Raw genomic sequence first — 18,711 nt, 5'->3', positions numbered from 1 at the left:
ATGATTACATACTTTTCTATTATTGTTGCGCTTAAAAAAAAAAAAAAAAAAAAAAAAGTCGCTAACTTTTCAACCAAATTAGTACGTTTAAAATCCCCCTATTTTGACGCCCTAAACTTTTTCATTTTTCTGTAAGCGGCGGTATGAGGGCTCATTTTTTTGCGCCATGATCTGTACTTTTCATTGATACCACATTTGTGTATATAAAACCTTTATTCATTTTTTTATCAATTTATAATTTTTTTTATAAAATGTGACAAAAAAGCAGCAATTTTGGACTTTTAGTTATTTTAATTTTTTTTAACGTTCATCATATGGGATCATTAACATTATATTTTAATAGTTCGGACATTTACACTCGCGGCGATACCAAATATGTTAATTAATTATTTTAAAACTTTTTGGGGGTAAAATGGGAAAAAGGGACATTTAACATTTTTATTGGGGGAGGGGATTAAAAACAATTTTTTTTTTTTTACATATGTCCCCAAAGGGGACTATTTATAGCAATAACTTGATTGCTTATACTGTTCAGTGCTATGAATAGGGCATAGCACTGATCAGTATTATCGGCAATCTTCTGCTTTGGTCTGCTAGAAGGCAGATCAGAGCAGAAGAATGCGGCGGTGGTAGGTGAGGGGACCTCCGTCCGCCATTTTAGCTGATCTGATCCCCGAGGCTGTGCCACGGGCGTTCAGATCGGCATAAAATGTAGCCGCACTGCCGCAGATGCCGTAATCTATATTGATCACGGCATCTGAGGGATTAATGGCAGACATCCCCGCAATCGCGCATGACCCGAGCATCGCTCTGAAGCTCGCGGTCATGTACAGGAAGTAAATGTATGTCCTGTTGCGCGAAGTGCCGCCACATCAGGACGTACATTTACTTCCTTGGTCGTTAAGGGGTTAAAGGGGTTGTCTCACAAGGCAAAGAGGTCTAAATTGATGTATTATGTGAAATGAAGCATATTTCAAATGTATTTAAGAACACCTACTATTCGACTGATATATACTCCCACAGGGATTGTGGGAAAGTGTGTGCTCTGGTGCTTGGCATCAGCGGGGTCAGAGTTCATAGAGAAAACCAGTTCATAGAGAAAACCAGAATGTGATTAAATCCATGGAGGAGAAGAACTCTTCAGGGAAGTTACTTTACTTAAAGGGGTGTTCTGGCTTTATACATCTTATCCCCTATCCAAAGGATAGGGGATAAGATGTATGATCACTGGGGACCCCCGCTATCTCTGTACAGCCCCCAGCAATCTGTGCTGGGCGCTGCCTCTGAGACTGCCACGCCCCCTAGTGATGTCACGTCATACCTCCTCTATTCATGTCTATGGGAGGGGGCCGCCACGCCCCCTCCCATAGACATAAATTGAGGGGGCGGGGTGTGACATCATTGGGAGGTCGTGTCCATGATCTCACGTCCCCGTCTCTGAGGCAGCGCCTGGCACAGAATGCCGGGGGCTGCACAGAGACCGCGGGGGTCCCTAGCGTCGCGACCCCTGCGATCATATATCTTATCCCCTATCCTATGGATAGGGAATAAGATGTATAAAGCCGGAACACCCCTTTAAAGGCAGCACATTTGTTCTCCTTTACATATATGCATGTATTACATATATAATTGTACCAACTTTGCTTTGTGAAACAATGCCTTTACCTGTTTTCACATGATTGAAGTTAGTATAGAGGTAGACATCAGCAGAGCACAAGCAGGTAGCTTCTAATAACAGAACCCAGATTAGCTACATTTCAATGTGTCTTAAAAGAAGAATTCTGCACAATCTTTTTTTGTTATAATCTTTATAATGTTCTTCTTTAATTCTAGGCTAGCTGCTATTGCCCTTCTTTACCTTGATCAGGAGGATGCATTTTGGTGCTTGGTTACCATTGTAGAAGTGTTCATGCCACGTGATTACTACACCAAAACCCTGCTGGGATCCCAGGTACCTGTCACATGTATATTTACTACTAGTTAAGTCATATTTCTGATGTTTGTGCAATACTTGCTTTAACCCCTTAAGGACGCAGCGTTTTTCCGTATTTGCATTTTCATTTTTTCCTCATCACCTAAAAAATCATAACACTTTCAATTTTGCACCTAAAATGCCATATTATCGCTTATTTTTTCCACCACCAATTCTACTTTGAAGTGACATTAGTAATTTTAACAAAATATCCATGACGAGAAGTTCGTGACGAATCGAATTACTGGAAGTTCGCTCATCTCTAGTCCATACGGTTAAAATGATACCCTACTTATATAGGATTGATTTTGTTGTACTTCTAAAAAAAATCATAACTACATGCAGGAAAACTTATACGTTTAAAATTGTCATCTTCTGACCCCTATAACTTTTTTATTTTTCCTTGTATGGGCCGGTATGAAGGCTCATTTTTTGCAACGTGATCTGAAGTTTTTATCTGTACCATTTTTATATTGATCGTACTTATTGTTTGCTTTTTATTCATTTTTCATGATATAAAAAGTGACCAAAAATATGCTATTTTGGACTTTGGAATTTTTTTGCGCGTACGCCATTGACGATATATTTTTAGAATTCAGACATTTCCGCACGCGGCGATACCACATATGTTTATTTTTATAAAATGATCTTTATTAACTTTTTGGAGCAATCAATCGCCGATCGGACACGATGGAGACAGGTGAGTGGACCTCCGCTCGCGTACTAGCTGATCGGAACATCGCATTTCACCGCGATGGTCCCGATCACCCTGACTGAGCTGCCTGGAAGCCTTTAATTTCATTTTAGACGCGGTCATCAACTTTGAATGCTGCGTCTAAAGGGTTAATAGAGCACGGCACAACGATCGGTGCTGCACGCTATTAGCCCAGGGTCCCGGCTGTCATTAGCCGCCGGGACCGACCCGGTATGACGCGGGGTCACAGCATGACCCCGTGTTTTATACCCGGACCGGGTGCAGGGTGTTCAGGTACGCCCTGCATCCTTAAGAGGTTAAAGGGGTTATCCAGAAAAAACTTTTTTTTATTTGTCAACTGGCTCCAGAAAGTTAAACAGATTTGTAAATTACTACTATTAAAAAATCTTAAAGGAGATCTGTAGTGCAATATAACTTATCCCCCATTCGAAGTATAGGGGATAAGTTATAGATCATGGGGTGTCCGAGCGCTGGGGCCCCCCCAGGATCTCCCCGACGGGGCTGCAGCAGTATGCTGGAAAGGGGGCGTTCCGTCCCCGCATGACGTGGCGACCGACACGCCCCCTCCATGTACCCCATAGAGATACATGGAGGGGGTGTGTCTGCTGCGGCTTTCTGCTGGAGACGAAACTTCACTTCCTGCAGACTGCCGCGGCCCCGTCCAGGAGATCCTGGGGGGCCCCAGCGCTCTGACCCCCCCCCCCCCCCCGCGATCTTTAACTTATCCCCTATCTTTTGGATAGGGGATAAATCATTTTGCGCAGGAATACTCCTTTAATTCTTTCAGTACTTATGAGCTGCTGAAGTTGAGTTGTTCTTTTCTGTCGAAGTGCTCTCTGATGACACCTGTCTCGGGAACTGTCCAGAGTAGAAGCAAATCCCCATAGCAAACCTCTTCTACTCTGTGCAGTACCAGAGGCAAGCAGAGATGTCAGCAGAGAGCACTGTTGCCAGACAGAAAAGAACAACTCAACTTCAGCAGCTGATAATTATAGGAAGGATTAAGATTTTTTAATAGAAGTAATGTACAAATCTGTTTAACTTTCTGGAGCCAGTTGATATAAAAAAAAATTTTTTTCCTGGAATACCCTTTTAACCCCTTAAGGACCCGGGCTTTTTCCGTTTTTTCATTTTCAATTTTTCCTCCTTAACTTTAAAAAATCATAACTCTTAAAAATTTTCACCTAAAATTATATATAATGGCTTAATTTTTGCGTCACTAATTCTACTTTTTAATGACATTAGTCATTTTACCCAAAAATCTACGGTGAAACGGGAAAAAAAAATCAATGTGCGACAAAATTGATGAAAAAACACTATTTTGTAAGTTTTGGGGGCTTCTATTTTTACGCAGTACATTTTTTGTCAAAAATGATACCTTATCTTTATTCTGTAGGTCCATACGGTTAAAATTATACCCTACTTGTATAGGTTTGAATTTGTATCACTTCCGAAAAAAATCATGAATACATGCAGGAAAATTTATACGTTTAAAATGGTCATCTTTTGACCCCTATAACTTTTTTATTTTTCTGTGTTCAGGGCGCTTTGAGGACTCATTTTTTGCGCCGTCATCTGAAGTTTTTAGCGGTACCATTTTTGTTCTGATCAGACTTTTTGATCACTTTTTATTCACTTTTTTGTGGTATAAAAAGTGATCAAAAATGCGCTATTTTGGACTTTGGAATTTTTTTGCGCGTACGCCATTGAACGAGCGGTTTAAAAAGCGGTATATTTTTATAAATCAGACAATTCCGCATGCGGTGATACCACATATGTTTATTTTTATTATTATTTACATAATGTTTTTTTTATTTTTGGAAATGCCGGGTGATTTAAACTTTTATTAGGGGAAGGGATAATTGAAAGGGTTAATGATTTTTTTACACTTTTCTTATGCAACATTATAGCTCCCATAAGGGGCTATAACATTGCATTCACTGATCTTTTACACTGATTGATTCATCTCCATAGGAATGGATCAATCAGTGTTTTCGGCGATTGAATGCTCAAGCCTGGATCTCAGGCTTGAAGCATTCATTCGGCGATCGGACAGCACAGGAGAAGGTAAGAGACCTTCCTCCTGTGCTACAGCTGTTCGGGATGCCGCGGTATATTATACCGCGGCGATCCCGAACAGCTCCCTGAGCTAGCCGGGCACTTTTACTTTCGTTTTTAGCCACGCGGCTCAGCTTTGAGCGCGCGGCTAAAGGGTTAATAGCGCGCGGCACAGCGATCAGTGCCGCGCGCTATTAGAGGCGGGTCCCGGCTTCACTATGACGCCGGGCCCGCCGCGATATGATGCGGGGTCACCGTGTGACCCCGCGTTATATCGCAGGACCGGGACCCATGACGTACGCATACGTCATGGGTCCTTAAGAGGTTAAAGGGGTACTCCGGTGAAAACCTTTTTTCTTTTAAATCAACTGGTGGCAGAAAGTTAAACATATTTGTAAATTACTTCTATTAAAAAATCTTAATCCTTCCTGTACTTATTAGCTGCTGAATACTACAGAGGAAATTCTTTTCTTTTTGGAATGCTCTCTGATGACATCACAAGCACAGTTCTCTCTGATGACGTTATTATAATAATAATAACGCTTTATTTATTGTTGTCCTTAGTGGGATTTGAACCCAAGTCCCCAGCACTGCAAGACAGCAGTGCTAACCACTGAGCCACCATGCTGCCCTTAGCATACATCTGCTATGCATGGTTGCTAAAAATGGACAGAGATGTCAGCAGAGAGCACTGTGGTCGTGATGTCATCAGTGTTCCAAAAAGAAAGGAATTTCCTCTGTAGCATTCAGCAGCTAATAAGTACTGGAAGGATTAATACTTTTAATAGAAGTAATTTACAAATATGTTTAACTTTCTGCCACCAGTTGATTTAAAAGAAAAAAGGTTTTCACCGGAGTACCCCTTTAAGGACCCAGCCAATTTTCATTGTAGGACACAGCCATTTTTTGCACATCTGACCACTGTAACATTAAACATTAATAACTCTGGGATGCTTTTACCTTTCATTCTGATTCAGAGACAGTTTTTTTTGTGACATATTCTACTTTGTTAGTGGTAAAATTTTGTCGATACTTGCATAATTTCTTGGTGAAAAATTCCAAAATTTTATGAAAAACTAGAAAATTTAGCAATTTTTTTTACTTTGAAGTTCTCTGCTTACAAGGAAAATGAATATTGCAAATAAATTATATATTGATTCACATATACAATATGTCTACTTTATGTTTCCATCATAAAGTTGATATGTTTTTTTACTTTTGGAAGACATCAAAGGACTTCAAAGTTCAGGAGCAATTTTCTAATTTTTCGCAAAATTTTCAAAATCGAAATTTTTCAGGGACCAGTTCTGTTTTGAAGTGGATTTGAAGGGCCTTCTTATTAGAAATGCCCCACAGATGACCCCATTATAAAAACTGCACCCCTCAAAGTATTCAAAATGACATTCAAAAGGTTTGTTAACCCTTTAGGTGTTTCACAGGAATAGCAGCAAATTGAAGGAGAAAATTCAAAATCTTCATTTTTTTTACACTCGCATGTTCTTGTAGACCCAGTTATTGAATTTTTACAAGGGGTAAAAGGAGAGAAATCTTCCTAAAATGTGTAACCCAATTTCTCTTGAGTAAGAAAATACCTCATATGTGGATGTCAAGTGTTCGGCGGGCGCAGTAGAGGGCTCAGAAGGGAAGGAGCGGCAATGGGATTTTGGAGAGTGAGTTTTTCTGAAATGGTTTTTGGGGGGCATGTCACATTTAGGAAGCCCCTAAGGTGCCAGAACAGCAAAAAAAAAAAAAACACATAGCATACTATTTTGGAAACTACACCCCTCAAGGCACGTAACAAGGGGTCCAGTGAGCCTTAACACCCCACAGGTGTTTGACAACTTTTCGTGAAAGTTGGATGTGTAAATGATTTTTTTTTTTTCACTAAAATGCTAGTTTTCCCTCAAATTTAAATTTTTTACAAGGGATAATAGGACAAAATAACCCCCAAAATTTGTAACCCCATCTCTTCTGAGTATGGAAATACCCCATGTTAGGACGTAAAATGCTTTGCAGGCAAACTACAATGCTCAGAAGAGAAGGAGTCACATTTAGCTTTTGAAAAGCAAAATTTTCTGAAATGGTTTTTGGGGGGCATGTCCCATTTATGAAGCCACTATGGTTCCAGGACAGCAAAAAACAACCCCACATGGCATACTATTTTGGAAACTACACCCCTCAAGGCACATAACAAGGGGTCCAGTGAGCCTTAACACCCCACAGGTGTTTGACGACTTTTCGTGAAAGTTGGATGTGTAAAAGATTTTTTTTTTCCCACTAAAATGCCAGTTTTCCCTCAAATTTAAAATTTTTTACAAGGGGTAATAGGACAAAATGCCCCCCAAAATTAGAAACCCCATCTCTTCTGAGTATGGAAATACCCCATGTGTGGACGTCAAGCGCTCTGCTAGCGCACTACAATGCTCAGAAGAGAAGGAGCGCCATTGAGCTTTTGGGAAAAAAATAGTTTGGAATGGAAGTCAGGGGCCATGTACGTTTACAAAGCCCCCCCGTGGTGCCAGAACAGTGGACCCCCCCCACATGTGACCCTATTTTGGAAACTACACCCCTCACAGAATTTAATAAGGGGTTCAGTGAGTATTTTCACACCACTGGTGTTTGACAGATCTTTGGAACAGTGGGCTGTGCAAATGAAAAATTACATTTTTCATTTTCACGGACCACTGTTCCAAAAATCTGTCAGACACCTGTGGGGCGTAAATGCTCACTGTACCCCTTATAACATTACGTGAGGGGTGTAGTTTCCAAAATGGGATCACTTGTGGGTATTTATTTTTTTGCGTTTATGTCAGAACCGCTGTAAAATCAGCCACCCCTGTGCAAATCACCAATTTAGGCCTGAAATGTACATGGTGTGCTCTCTTTTCCTGAGCCTTGTTGTGCGCCCGCAGAGCATTTTACGCCCACATGTGGGGTACTTCTGTTAAAAATTTTGGGGGTCTTTTTTCCTTTTAACGCTTGTGAAAATAAAAAGTAAAGGCCAACACCAGCATGTTATTGTAAATTTTTTAATTTTTTTACACTAACAAGCTGGTGTAGCCCCCAACTTTTCCTTTTCATAAGGGGTAAAAGGAGAAAAAGCCCCCCAAAATTTGTAGTGCAATTTCTCCCGAGTACGGAAATACCCCATGTGTGGCCCTAAACTGTTTTCTTGAAATACGACAGGGCTCTGAAGTGAGAGAGGGCCATGCGCATTTGAGGACTAAATTAGGGATTGCATAGGGGTATTCTACACCAGTGATTCCCAAACAGGGTGCCTCCAGCTGTTGCTAAATTCCCAGCATGCCTGGACAGTCAGTGGCTGTCCGGAAATGCTGGGAGTTGTTGTTTTGCAACAGCTGGAGGCTCCGTTTTGGAAACCCTGCCATACAATACGTTTTTCATTTTTAATGGGGGGACAGTGTAAGGGGGTGTTTATGTTGTGTTTTACACTTTATTATGTGTTAGTGTAGTGTAGTGTTTTTAGGGTACATTCGCACTGGCGTGTTACGGTAAGTTTCCCACTAGGAGTTTGCGCTGTGGTGAAAAATTTTCCGCAACCCATACTTGAAGCAGGAAACTTACTGTAAACCTGCCCGTGTGAATGTACCCTGTACGTTCACATGGGGGGGCAAACCTCCAGCTGTTTCAATACTACAACTCCCAGCATGTACTGACAGACCGTGCATGCTGGGAGTTGTACTTTTGCAACAGCTGGAGACGCACTGGTTGGAAAACCTTCAGTTAGGTTCTGTTACCTAACTCAGTATTTTCCAACCAGTGTGCCTCCAGCTGTTGCAAAACTACAACTCCCAGCATGTACTGATCGCCGAAGGGCATGCTGGGAGATGTAGTTATGCAATAGCTGGAGGTACGCAACTACAACTACCAGCATCCCGAGACAGCTGTTTGCTGTTTGGGCATGCTGGGATTTGCAGTTTTGCAACATCTGGAGAGCTACAGTTTTAGAGAACACTGCAAAGTGATCTCCAAACTGTGGTCCTCTAGCTGTTGCAAAACTACAAATCCCAGCATGCCCAGACAGCAAACAGTTGCTTGGGCATGCTAGGAGTTGTAGTTTTGCAAGATCTGGAGGGCTACAGTTTAGGGACCACTATATAGTGGTCTCAAACTGGAGACCTCCAACTGTTGCAAAACTACATATTCCAGCATGCCCAAACAGCGGTCTGGGCATGCTGGGAGTTGTAGTTTTGCAACATCTGGAGGGCTACAGTTAGAGACCACTGTATAATGGTCTCAAACTGTACCCTCCAGATGTTGCTAGGCAACTCACCGGCTTCCGTCGGATCCAGCCGCATGTCATCGCCGCCCGCCGATCTCCATCGCCCGCTACCTCCGACGCCCGCCCGGATCAGTAAGTGCATCTTCGGCGCCGGTCCCCGTCATTTCCCCGTCCTGCCCCGCCTATTGTGGGTGGGCAGGACGGGGAAAACGAAAGTTAACCCCCCGCCCCCGATCTGCTATTGGTGGTCGCGTCTAGACCACCAATAGCAGGGATAGGAGGGGTGGCAACCCTGCCACCTCACTCCTATCGCTTCAGGGGGATCTTAGACAACCGCGATCCCCCTTATATTCCGGGTCACCATAGACCCTTAATGACCCGGAATCGCTCAAATCGCAAGTGTGAATTCACTTGCGATTTGCCTCGATCGCTGACATGGGGGGGGGTCTGATGACCCCCTGGGCGTTTGAACGGGATGCCTGCTGAACGATTTCAGCAGGCATCCCGGTCCGATCCCCGCCCGGTGCACGGCAGGGGCCGGAATTCTCAATGACGTACGCGTACGTCATGGGTCCTTAAGTACCAGGGTGTCATGACGTATGCGTACGTCAAGGGTCCTTAAGGGGTTAAGTACTAAACTTACAAGAACAGTACTATTATAAGTAATGGTTTATGCCAAAAAAAAGTCCTTGAGGACTGGGCCATTTTTTATTTTTGCACCTCCTCCCCTTCAAAAATCTAAACACTTTAAATTTTCCACCTACAGACCCATATGACGCCTTTTTTTGGTGCCACCAATTTTACTTTGTAATGACATTAATCATTTCACTACAAAATCTATGGTGAAACAAAAAATATATATACATTTGTGGGGCAAAAATTTTTTAAAAGTAACGCCATGTTGTAACTTTTGGGAGCTTTTAATTCCATGCAGTGCACTTTTCGGTAAAAAGGACACTTTGGCCCTCATTTACTTAGAAAATCGGGTTGTAAGTCTATGTTGCTTTCTTACCCGACTGCTTTTTTCCCCTGGTATTTATTATTATATCGCATCCTGTTTGTCGCACGTGGGTTTTGTTGGTTTTGGTTTCCAGCTCCTCTGAGTTGTCGGGGAAAAAATCCACAACAATTCAACAAATTCGGGTTGGAAACCTTTATAAATACGTGGGAAAGCTCAGAAATGTCGGGTAACGCCCCTTTTTCGGGTTTGGGAGAATCCACATCAGGTCCGTCGGGAAAAAATATTGCATCGTGTCGCAGACTGGCGCACGATGTCTGCAACATGTCACAGACAAAGATGCGCCAAAATAACCCGACAAAACAAGTCGGGTTTAGAATAGTAAATGAGGGCCTTTATGTTTATCTGTAGGTCTATGATTAAAATGATACCCAACTTATAAAGGTTTGACTCTGTTTTACATCTTTTAAAAAATTATAACTTTTTGTATGAAAATTTGCATGTTTAAAAATGTCCTTTTCCGACCCCTATAACTTTTATTTTTCCGTATTCGGGGATGTGTGCAGGCTCATTTTTTGCGCTGTGATTTGTAGTTTTTATCAGTATTTTTGTTTTGATGGGACATTTTAAACACTTTTTATACATTTTATAAGGGTATACAAAGTGACCAAAAATACACAATTCATGGCTTTTGGTATTTTTTTACATATATGCGGTTAAGTGGTCCCGATTGCGGCATCTAAGGGGTTAAGGCCAGGCATACCGTGACTGGTGATGTCCGGCATTAGCCACGGGTAATGGTGGCTATGACCCGCACTCAGCTCCTGAGCGCGCCTCATAGAAGGGGAGGGGGACAAGGACGTACAGGTAGGGCTGGGCGGTATGACCAAATATGTGTATCGTAGTATTTTTGTAACTTTTGGCGGTTCCACTGTATATAATGGTATTTACTCACACTCCCCTCCCCAAATTAATTATCAGCCCAGCGCTGCGCTGTTCTGCCCCCCCCCCCCCCCAAATTAATTATCAGCGCTGCACTGTTCTATCCCCCCCCCAAATTAATTATCAGCCCATTGCTGCCCCCATCGGGGTAAATACTCACGTCACCCGCAAGCGCTGCCCTCCTCGTCCTGTCTGTCCTGCCCGGACTGCAAAAGGTAAACAAAATAAACTAACGCATGTTCTGACGTCGGCCTTGCGCTGGGGACGGGAACGTCGGACAGCCGTCAGCCTATCACTGGCCGCAGCAATGTTCCGCCTCGGCAGGTGATAGGCTGAGCCCACTGTCATGTAAGGAGCTCTGGCCGGCTTCTTACATGACAGTGGGCTCAGCCTATCACCGGCCAAGGCGGAACATCGCTGCGGCCGGTGATAGGCTGACGGCTGTCCGACGTTCCCGTGCCAGTACCAGACTAACGGGAGGTAAGATAAAGTTTATTTTGTTTGTTTTTTGCAGCCCGGGCATAGGGATACCGCACAGTATAGAGCAGTGGTCTTCAACCTGCGGACCTCCAGATGTTGCAAAACTACAACTCCCTATATGGGGACAGCGCAGCGCTGGGCTAATTCATTCAATCATTCCCGAGGGGGAGGGGCCAAACCGGTATTGCGGTATGGGTTAAAATTCATATCGTGGAGCACAAAAATGTCGGTATTCGGTATGAACCGGTATACCGCCCAGCCCTACGTACAGGTACGCCTTTCGTCCTCAAGAGGTTAAAGGAGATTTCCGGCCAAAAGTGTACAGGCTTACCATGACTCCACAAGGCATCCCAGCTGATTTGTTTCAAAATTGGACCCCCATCATAAACAGCCTTTTAAAATCCAGGTACTTCCTGGTTTGTGCTGAGAGCTTGAGAAAACTACACAGACAATCGCCCCCTGTACTTGTTTCCTGTGTGAGCTACCAGAGGAGCTGCTTTCAGAGAGCTGAGCAGGTCACATGGTTAGAGAAGGAGTGAATATAGATGAAGGAAGTGTGTGTACACCTCCCACCCCCAGGTCTCTACCACGCCTATTGGAAACTGTAAGTGGTCCACAATCAGACCTAGGGTTGGATATAGTTTATCCAGCTAGCATATCTGCATTTCCCAATAATTGGTCCCCTGACAAACATTTATAGCATTATAAGGAGGAAGGGGGTCTCGTTGGTATATTTTTTTTTATGTAATAACTGGAATTTTGGGGGCCACAATATATTACTGAAGTTGGCTGATAGGTAACAAGTATATTTGGGCTATTGTGGCATCTCCTTTGAGATATTTATTAAGTTATTTTCTTTCTGTACGATTTCTTTTTTTGCACATTTTGCGTTTTTTAAGTCAATCTTTTAATACATATCTAATAAATGTTACTGCTGTGCTGAAAAAACCACCCAACTATAATTATTTGCACCCTTTTTGCAAAATAGCTCTTATCTTTAAATGCTTTTCAGAGTAGATGGCCATGAGATCCATCCAAATCCAGAAGAACTAGAGCGGAAAGCTGCTAACAAAGAGTAGCTGTTGCTCTAGCACACTGTTTTCCAACCAGGGTGCCTCCAGCTGTTGCAAAACTACAACTCCCAGCATGCCTGGACAGCCAATGGCTGTCCGAGCATGCTGGGAGTTGTATTTTTGCCATAGCTGGAGGCACCCTGGTTGGAAAACACTGCTCTAGCACATCTGTGGATTACACTGTTGTCCACTGCAAAAAAAAAAATGGCTGCTAAGACTCTATTTTAAGGCTGAGTATTTAAAGAATGGTTGTGCTCATGAGAATATCCATTTGTAAGAAGATTTTATTGCTGCAGAATTGCTTTGGCCTTTCCATTGTGTAAATAGGTTTACCTCAGAGTTGTAACTATCAGTAAGTGCATCTTGTTCTCATTCTATGGATGGATAAAAATGTTACAAAGATGTAACTATACAACGATGAGCTGCAGAAAAGGTAGATTTAAAGGGGTATTTCAGTCTTTAAAAACATGTCCCTTATCCACAGGATAGAATAGTGTCTGATCATGCGGATTCCACCACTAGGGACCCCCATGATCTCCAGAATAGGGGTTTGTTTCTACACTTGCACCAGAGATACCTAGCACTGTGCAGAGAGCATACATTTTAAAGGACTGGAATACCCCTATTAACCCCTTAAGGACTCAGGGTTTTTCAGTTTTTGCACTTTCGTTTTTTCCTCCTTACCTTTTAAAAATCATAACCCTTTCAATTTTCCACCTAAAAATCCATATTATGGCTTATTTTTTGCGTCGCCAATTCTACTTTGCAGTGACATTAGTCATTTTACCCAAAAATCCACGGCGAAACGGAAAAAAAAAATAATTGTGCGACAAAATCGGAAAAAAAAACGCCATTTTGTAATTTTTGGGGGCTTCCGTTTCTACGCAGTCCATATTTCGGTAAAAATGACACCTTCTCTTTATTCTGTAGGTCCATATGGTTAAAATGATACCCTACTCATATAGGTTTGACTTTGTCGTACTTCTGGAAAAAATCATAACTACATGCAGGAAAAATTATACGTTTAAAAATGTCATCTTCTGACCCCTATAACTATTTTTATTTTTCCACGTACAGGGCGGTATGAGGGCTCATTTTTTGCGCCGTGATCTGAAGTTTTTATCGGTAGGATTTTTGTTTTGATCGGACTTTTTGATCACTTTTTATTCATTTTTTTAATGGTATAAAAAGTGACCAAAATACGCTTTTTTGGACTTTTGTACGCTTTTTTTAATGATACATTTTTATAGTTCGGCCATTTACGCACGCGGCGATACCACATATGTTTATTTATTTATTTTTTTTACACGGTTTTATTTTTTTTATGGGAAAAGGGGGGTGATTCAAACTTTTATTAGGGAAGGGGTTAAATGACCTTTATTAACACTTTTTTTTTTTTTTGCAGTGTTATAGGTCCCATAGGCACCTATAACACTGCACACACTGATCTTCTACACAGATCACAGGCGTGTATTAACACGCCTGTGATCAGCGTTATCGGCGCTTGACTGCTCCTGCCTGGATCTCAGGCACGGAGCAGTCATTCGTCGATCGGACACCGAGGAGGCAGGTAAGGGCCCTCCCGGTGTCCGGTCAGCTGTTCGGGATGCCGCGATTTCACCGCGGCGGTCCCGAACAGCCCGACTGAGCAGCCAGGTCACTTTCAGTTTCACTTTAGAAGCGGCGGTCAGCTTTGACCGCCGCTTCTAAAGGGTTAATACCGCACATCGCCGCGATCGGCGATGTGTGGTATTAGCCGCGGGTCCCGGCCGTTGATGAGCGTTAAGGGGTTAAAGGAGTTGTCCAGTAAAAAAAGATCTTCTGTAGATGGGGGATAAGCATCTGATTGCTGGGAATCCAACCACCGAATCTCCGGAACAGGGTCCCAGTTCTCAGGGTGCATTCACACCACGTCTTTGCAATACAGTTCCCGTATCAGGTTTTTGATGAAAAACGGATTCCTCAAAACCAGACTAAACTGTATCAAAACGTGTGTACAAATTTCAAATGTATATTCAACTGTATACAATTTGAAAAATTATGTCCGGTTGCATCAGTTTTTTAAGAAAAAAAAGTATACGTTTTTAACTTTTCACTCCATTATGAATAAAGTTTCACTCGTTTGATTGAAATTCCAAGAACAAAAAACTGTGCAAAGTCAAAAAACGTGTACGGTTTAGTACAGTTTTTCACCCGGACCAAAAACCGTGGTAGACTATGGTTTTGGGTACGGGAAAAAAAAATGACAAAACTGTACAGGATGCAAAACGGACGCATATTTTGGCATACGGTTTTCAATGGAGAGTCAATGCATACGGTTTTCAATACAGTTCTGGGCGGTTTTCACATTGAAAACGTATACGGGGACTGTATTGCAAAAACGGGGTGTGAATGCAGCCTTAGTGAGAGAACGTCCTGTTGCAGCGCACACTCCATTAATTTGTATGGCAACATTGGAGATGCGCAAGTGCTGTACTCTGGTTCTGGTGCTCCAATAAGACAAACATATGTAAATGGGTACAATCTCTATCAATTATCTTTACTTCACTTGGAAGGCAAATGATGAATATTGTGCCTAGCATTTACTCTGTCTGGTGACTTGTACAGTTTCTTCCTCCAGACTCATGTCTTTCTGATTTAATTTAGAGAGAGATACATTTTTTTATATTGCTTTATATAACTTTTGCTGTTTTTGTACTTTTTGCCCATGTTCAGCTGCCAGGTAAAAAAACAGACATGGTCTTGTGGGACACCTACTGGAGATGGAGAGTTTTTCTTTAACAATGAGAAGTTGCGCTACATTGTTTTGTGTAAACAAAGTAAAAAATGTATAGTGTTTTTTTGTTTTATCCATTCTGGAGAAAAGAGAACATTCCTGTTGTAAGCTGCATGGTAGTATAGAATTACATTGTAGCATGCGCTGTATGTCCTGACTAGAGATGAGCGAACTTACAGTAAATTCGATTCGTCACGAACTTCTCTGCTCGGCAGTTGATGACTTTTCCTGTGTAAATTAGTTCAGCTTTCCGGTGCTCCGGTGGGCTGGAAAAGGTGGATACAGTCCTAGGAGACTCTTTCCTAGGACTGTATCCACCTTTTCCTGCCCACCGGAGCACCTGAAGGCTGAACTAATTTACGCAGGAAAAGACATCAACTGCCGAGCCGAGAAGTTCGTGACGAATCGAATTTACTGTAAGTTCGCTCATCTCTAGTCCTGACACATTGCATAGCAGTTTAGGAATAATTCATAGTACAACTTGAAAACCATGCTTCTTTTCTGTGAATAAAGTAAAAAAATAAAAACATTGTTGGAACGAGCAGCTTTATCAAATAAGGCATTTAGCCAGGATGCTGTTCTTTTCAATGCAGTTATATTAGGGAATGCATACATATTAATCTGAATAAAGCTCAAGGTAAAACTAGAATGTCTGCTGTTCTCCTGTGCAGGTGGATCAGAGGGTTTTCAAGGACCTGATGAGTGAGAAGTTGCCGCGTCTCAATGCTCACTTTGAGCACCACAAGGTGGATTACACATTGATCACATTTAACTGGTTCCTGGTGGTATTTGTAGACAGTGTGGTTAGTGACATATTCTTTAGAATATGGGACGCTTTCCTTTACGAAGGATCTAAGGTAAGAGCACACGCTGTGAGCTTTCCAAAACTTTTATTGTTTTTTTGCTGTTGTAATAGAAAGAGAATAGAATTCCCATGTAGAATATATATGTGTATATATAGTAGTGTTAAAGGGGTACTCCCGCTGCTCAGCATTTGGAACGCTGGAGCCAGCGCCGGCAGCTCGTGATGTCATAGCCCAGCCCCCTCATAATGTCACTCCCTGCCCCCTTAATGCAAGTCTATGGGAGGGGGCGTGACAGCCGTCACGCCCCCTCCCATAGACTTGCATTGAGGGGGCGGGGCGTGACACCCTGAGCGGATGGGGCTATGACGTCATGAGCTGAGTAGAGTACCCCTTTTAATGTATCTGTCTTTGGGTACAGCCCCATGCTGCAGAAATGTCCTACTTCTGCAAAGTTATACTTTATCAGTCCCAGGAGAAAATATCGAAAACATGTAATAAAAGGAGTGCATAGTCTATAGCATCTGCATTAGCTTATTAGCACAAATAGTAACACAGTTCCGGTGCTTTTGCAATAGTTAATCTGTTCCAATGTATTTCAAAGATGCAGTTGTGGATTTAGCTGCAAAAACCTGCAACGGCTATTTTCTGCGTATTTTCTGCAGCTGATTGAAAATGCGCAGCAAAATACTGTAGGTGTAACTTTATTCTTATTGTGTATTTCAACGCTAAAGGAAAACTGTCAGCCTGTTCACCCACACTAAACACAATAGACTGGGTTATAGTGTTGGTGACCATGAGTCCGAGGGGTCGCTTACCAAAATATGTCCAGTAGGTCCTGAGATAGGTCCCCCAGAAGATCCTCTGCTACATTCAGTGAATCGAGCACAGGAGGCGGGGCTTCACCTGCTCAATTTACATATTCATTGTCTGTGACTCCACATCCTAGTGAAGTGGAGTCACAGACAATAAACATGTAAATTAAGTGGGCGGAGCCCCGCCTCCTGTGCTCGATTCACTGAATGTAGCAGAGGATATTCTGGGGGACCTATCTCAGGACCTACAGGACTCCTGTTACCCACACTATAATCCATTGTATAAGGTTTAGTGTGGTCTTCCTTTTAGTGACAGTCTTCCTTTTAATAGAAAAACGCCAAGTTAACATACTGCACGTGTAAAATCTGCACTGCAGGTCAGCTAGTACTACAGGTCTTTTCTGCAGGATGTGCTAACCACTGATTCTGCCACCTACTGGGGATTCTCCAAGACCTTGCAAACGTGTAACCATCATTGAGAAATGAATTCTTTGTAATAAATAACATCTTTCTAGCATGTTCACAGTTTAACCCCTTGACAACCCTTTATGTATAATTACGTCATGGAGCCATTCAGGGTGTATGGAGAGGGCTCCAGCCTCTTTTAGCAGCCAAAGGGTTGTCGCTATTATCGAAGCTGGCAACAGCATTTAAACGGCCTTTATGGGCCTTATTGTTGGTGCAGTGGTTCGGACCATTGTCACGGCAGCCCAAGGCATCTGCTAGGCCTATGTGGCAACAGATGTAGGGGATCAATGCAGTGCCTATCTTAATAATTGCTCACATAAGTCCCCTAGGAGGAATAAAAAGTGTTGCATAATAAATACATAACCCCACCAATGGTTATGTATTTATTTTATAAAAAAAAAAAAAATGTCACATCACATCCCAGAAAAAAATTGAATAAAAAAGTTCAAAACGTCACATCTACTCCAAAAAAAAAAAAAAAAAAAAGCCTGAGAGGGACTTGAGAGAAAAAAAACACCCCCTATAAGGGCATAGGTTTTAGCTCTTCTTCTGTATTTTTAGTTGACATATAAATAACGTGCACAAAGTTTCATCGAAATTTCTGAAGCCATTTGGAAGTTTATGCTGGAACATACATACACTCATACACACACCTTGAGTTTTAAATACATACTGTGTGTATATATGTGTGATATATATATATATATATATATATATATGTGTATATATATATATATATATATATATATATATATATATATATATATATATATATATATATATATATATAAATATAAAAGTTCTGGCTCTGAGGGAAGGAAAATTAAAAATGGAAACCTTAAAATTTTAAGGGGATAAATTTACATAAATATTGTGCAATATTATTGTTACTTTGCTTTATTTTCTTCTCCATTCACAACCAAAGCTGTTTCTCTGTTTCCTATCATCATTTTCTAATGCATTTCGGATGGTCCTATAACAACAAAACCTGTCTTAAGAACCTTTAACAAGGGCCGATTATCGGGCACTGAGTGTTCCTGATACATTGATAGGAGATATATGCTATTGCCTGGATTGGATGATAGTTTTGGATTGTAATAGGGCATTACTATAAATTCTGTATATGTGCAGTTAGGTTTCAGGATTATCTGTATGTATCTGTATTATCATGTATGCTGCATTCTGTGTACATTTGTATGTATGTAGTATAACATTTTTTTCTCTCCACTCATTAGATCATTTTTCGTTTTGCTCTGGGTTTGTTTAAATATAAAGAAGAGGAGATTCTAAAGCTTCAAGACTCTACATCCATCTTCAAGTATCTGCGATACTTTAGCCGGACTATTCTTGATGCAAGGTATGGTGAATTTTGGTAGTGAATGAAAAATAACATTTGAGGGGCTGGGGG

The 18,711-nt window shown here is 41.8% G+C and overlaps 1 protein-coding gene across 2 annotated transcripts in view; it reads left to right on the top strand.

Annotated features, from left to right (window-relative positions):
- The window catches only part of TBC1D2B (TBC1 domain family member 2B), a 65,486-nt gene that overhangs the window by 45,606 nt on the left and 1,169 nt on the right, over positions 1 to 18,711 (top strand). For both annotated transcript variants that reach the window (XM_056572883.1, XM_056572884.1), the window contains exons 10-12: positions 1,834 to 1,951; positions 15,889 to 16,074; positions 18,539 to 18,660. In XM_056572883.1, coding sequence (XP_056428858.1) covers positions 1,834 to 1,951; positions 15,889 to 16,074; positions 18,539 to 18,660 — 426 coding nt within the window. The remainder of the gene's footprint in view (positions 1 to 1,833; positions 1,952 to 15,888; positions 16,075 to 18,538; positions 18,661 to 18,711) is intronic.

The sequence above is a fragment of the Hyla sarda genome, chromosome 4 (assembly GCF_029499605.1).
Source record: "Hyla sarda isolate aHylSar1 chromosome 4, aHylSar1.hap1, whole genome shotgun sequence".
Taxonomy (NCBI): domain Eukaryota; kingdom Metazoa; phylum Chordata; class Amphibia; order Anura; family Hylidae; genus Hyla; species Hyla sarda.
The sequence above is the reverse complement of the archived record's forward strand: the minus strand, read 5'-3'. Positions and strand labels throughout refer to the sequence as shown.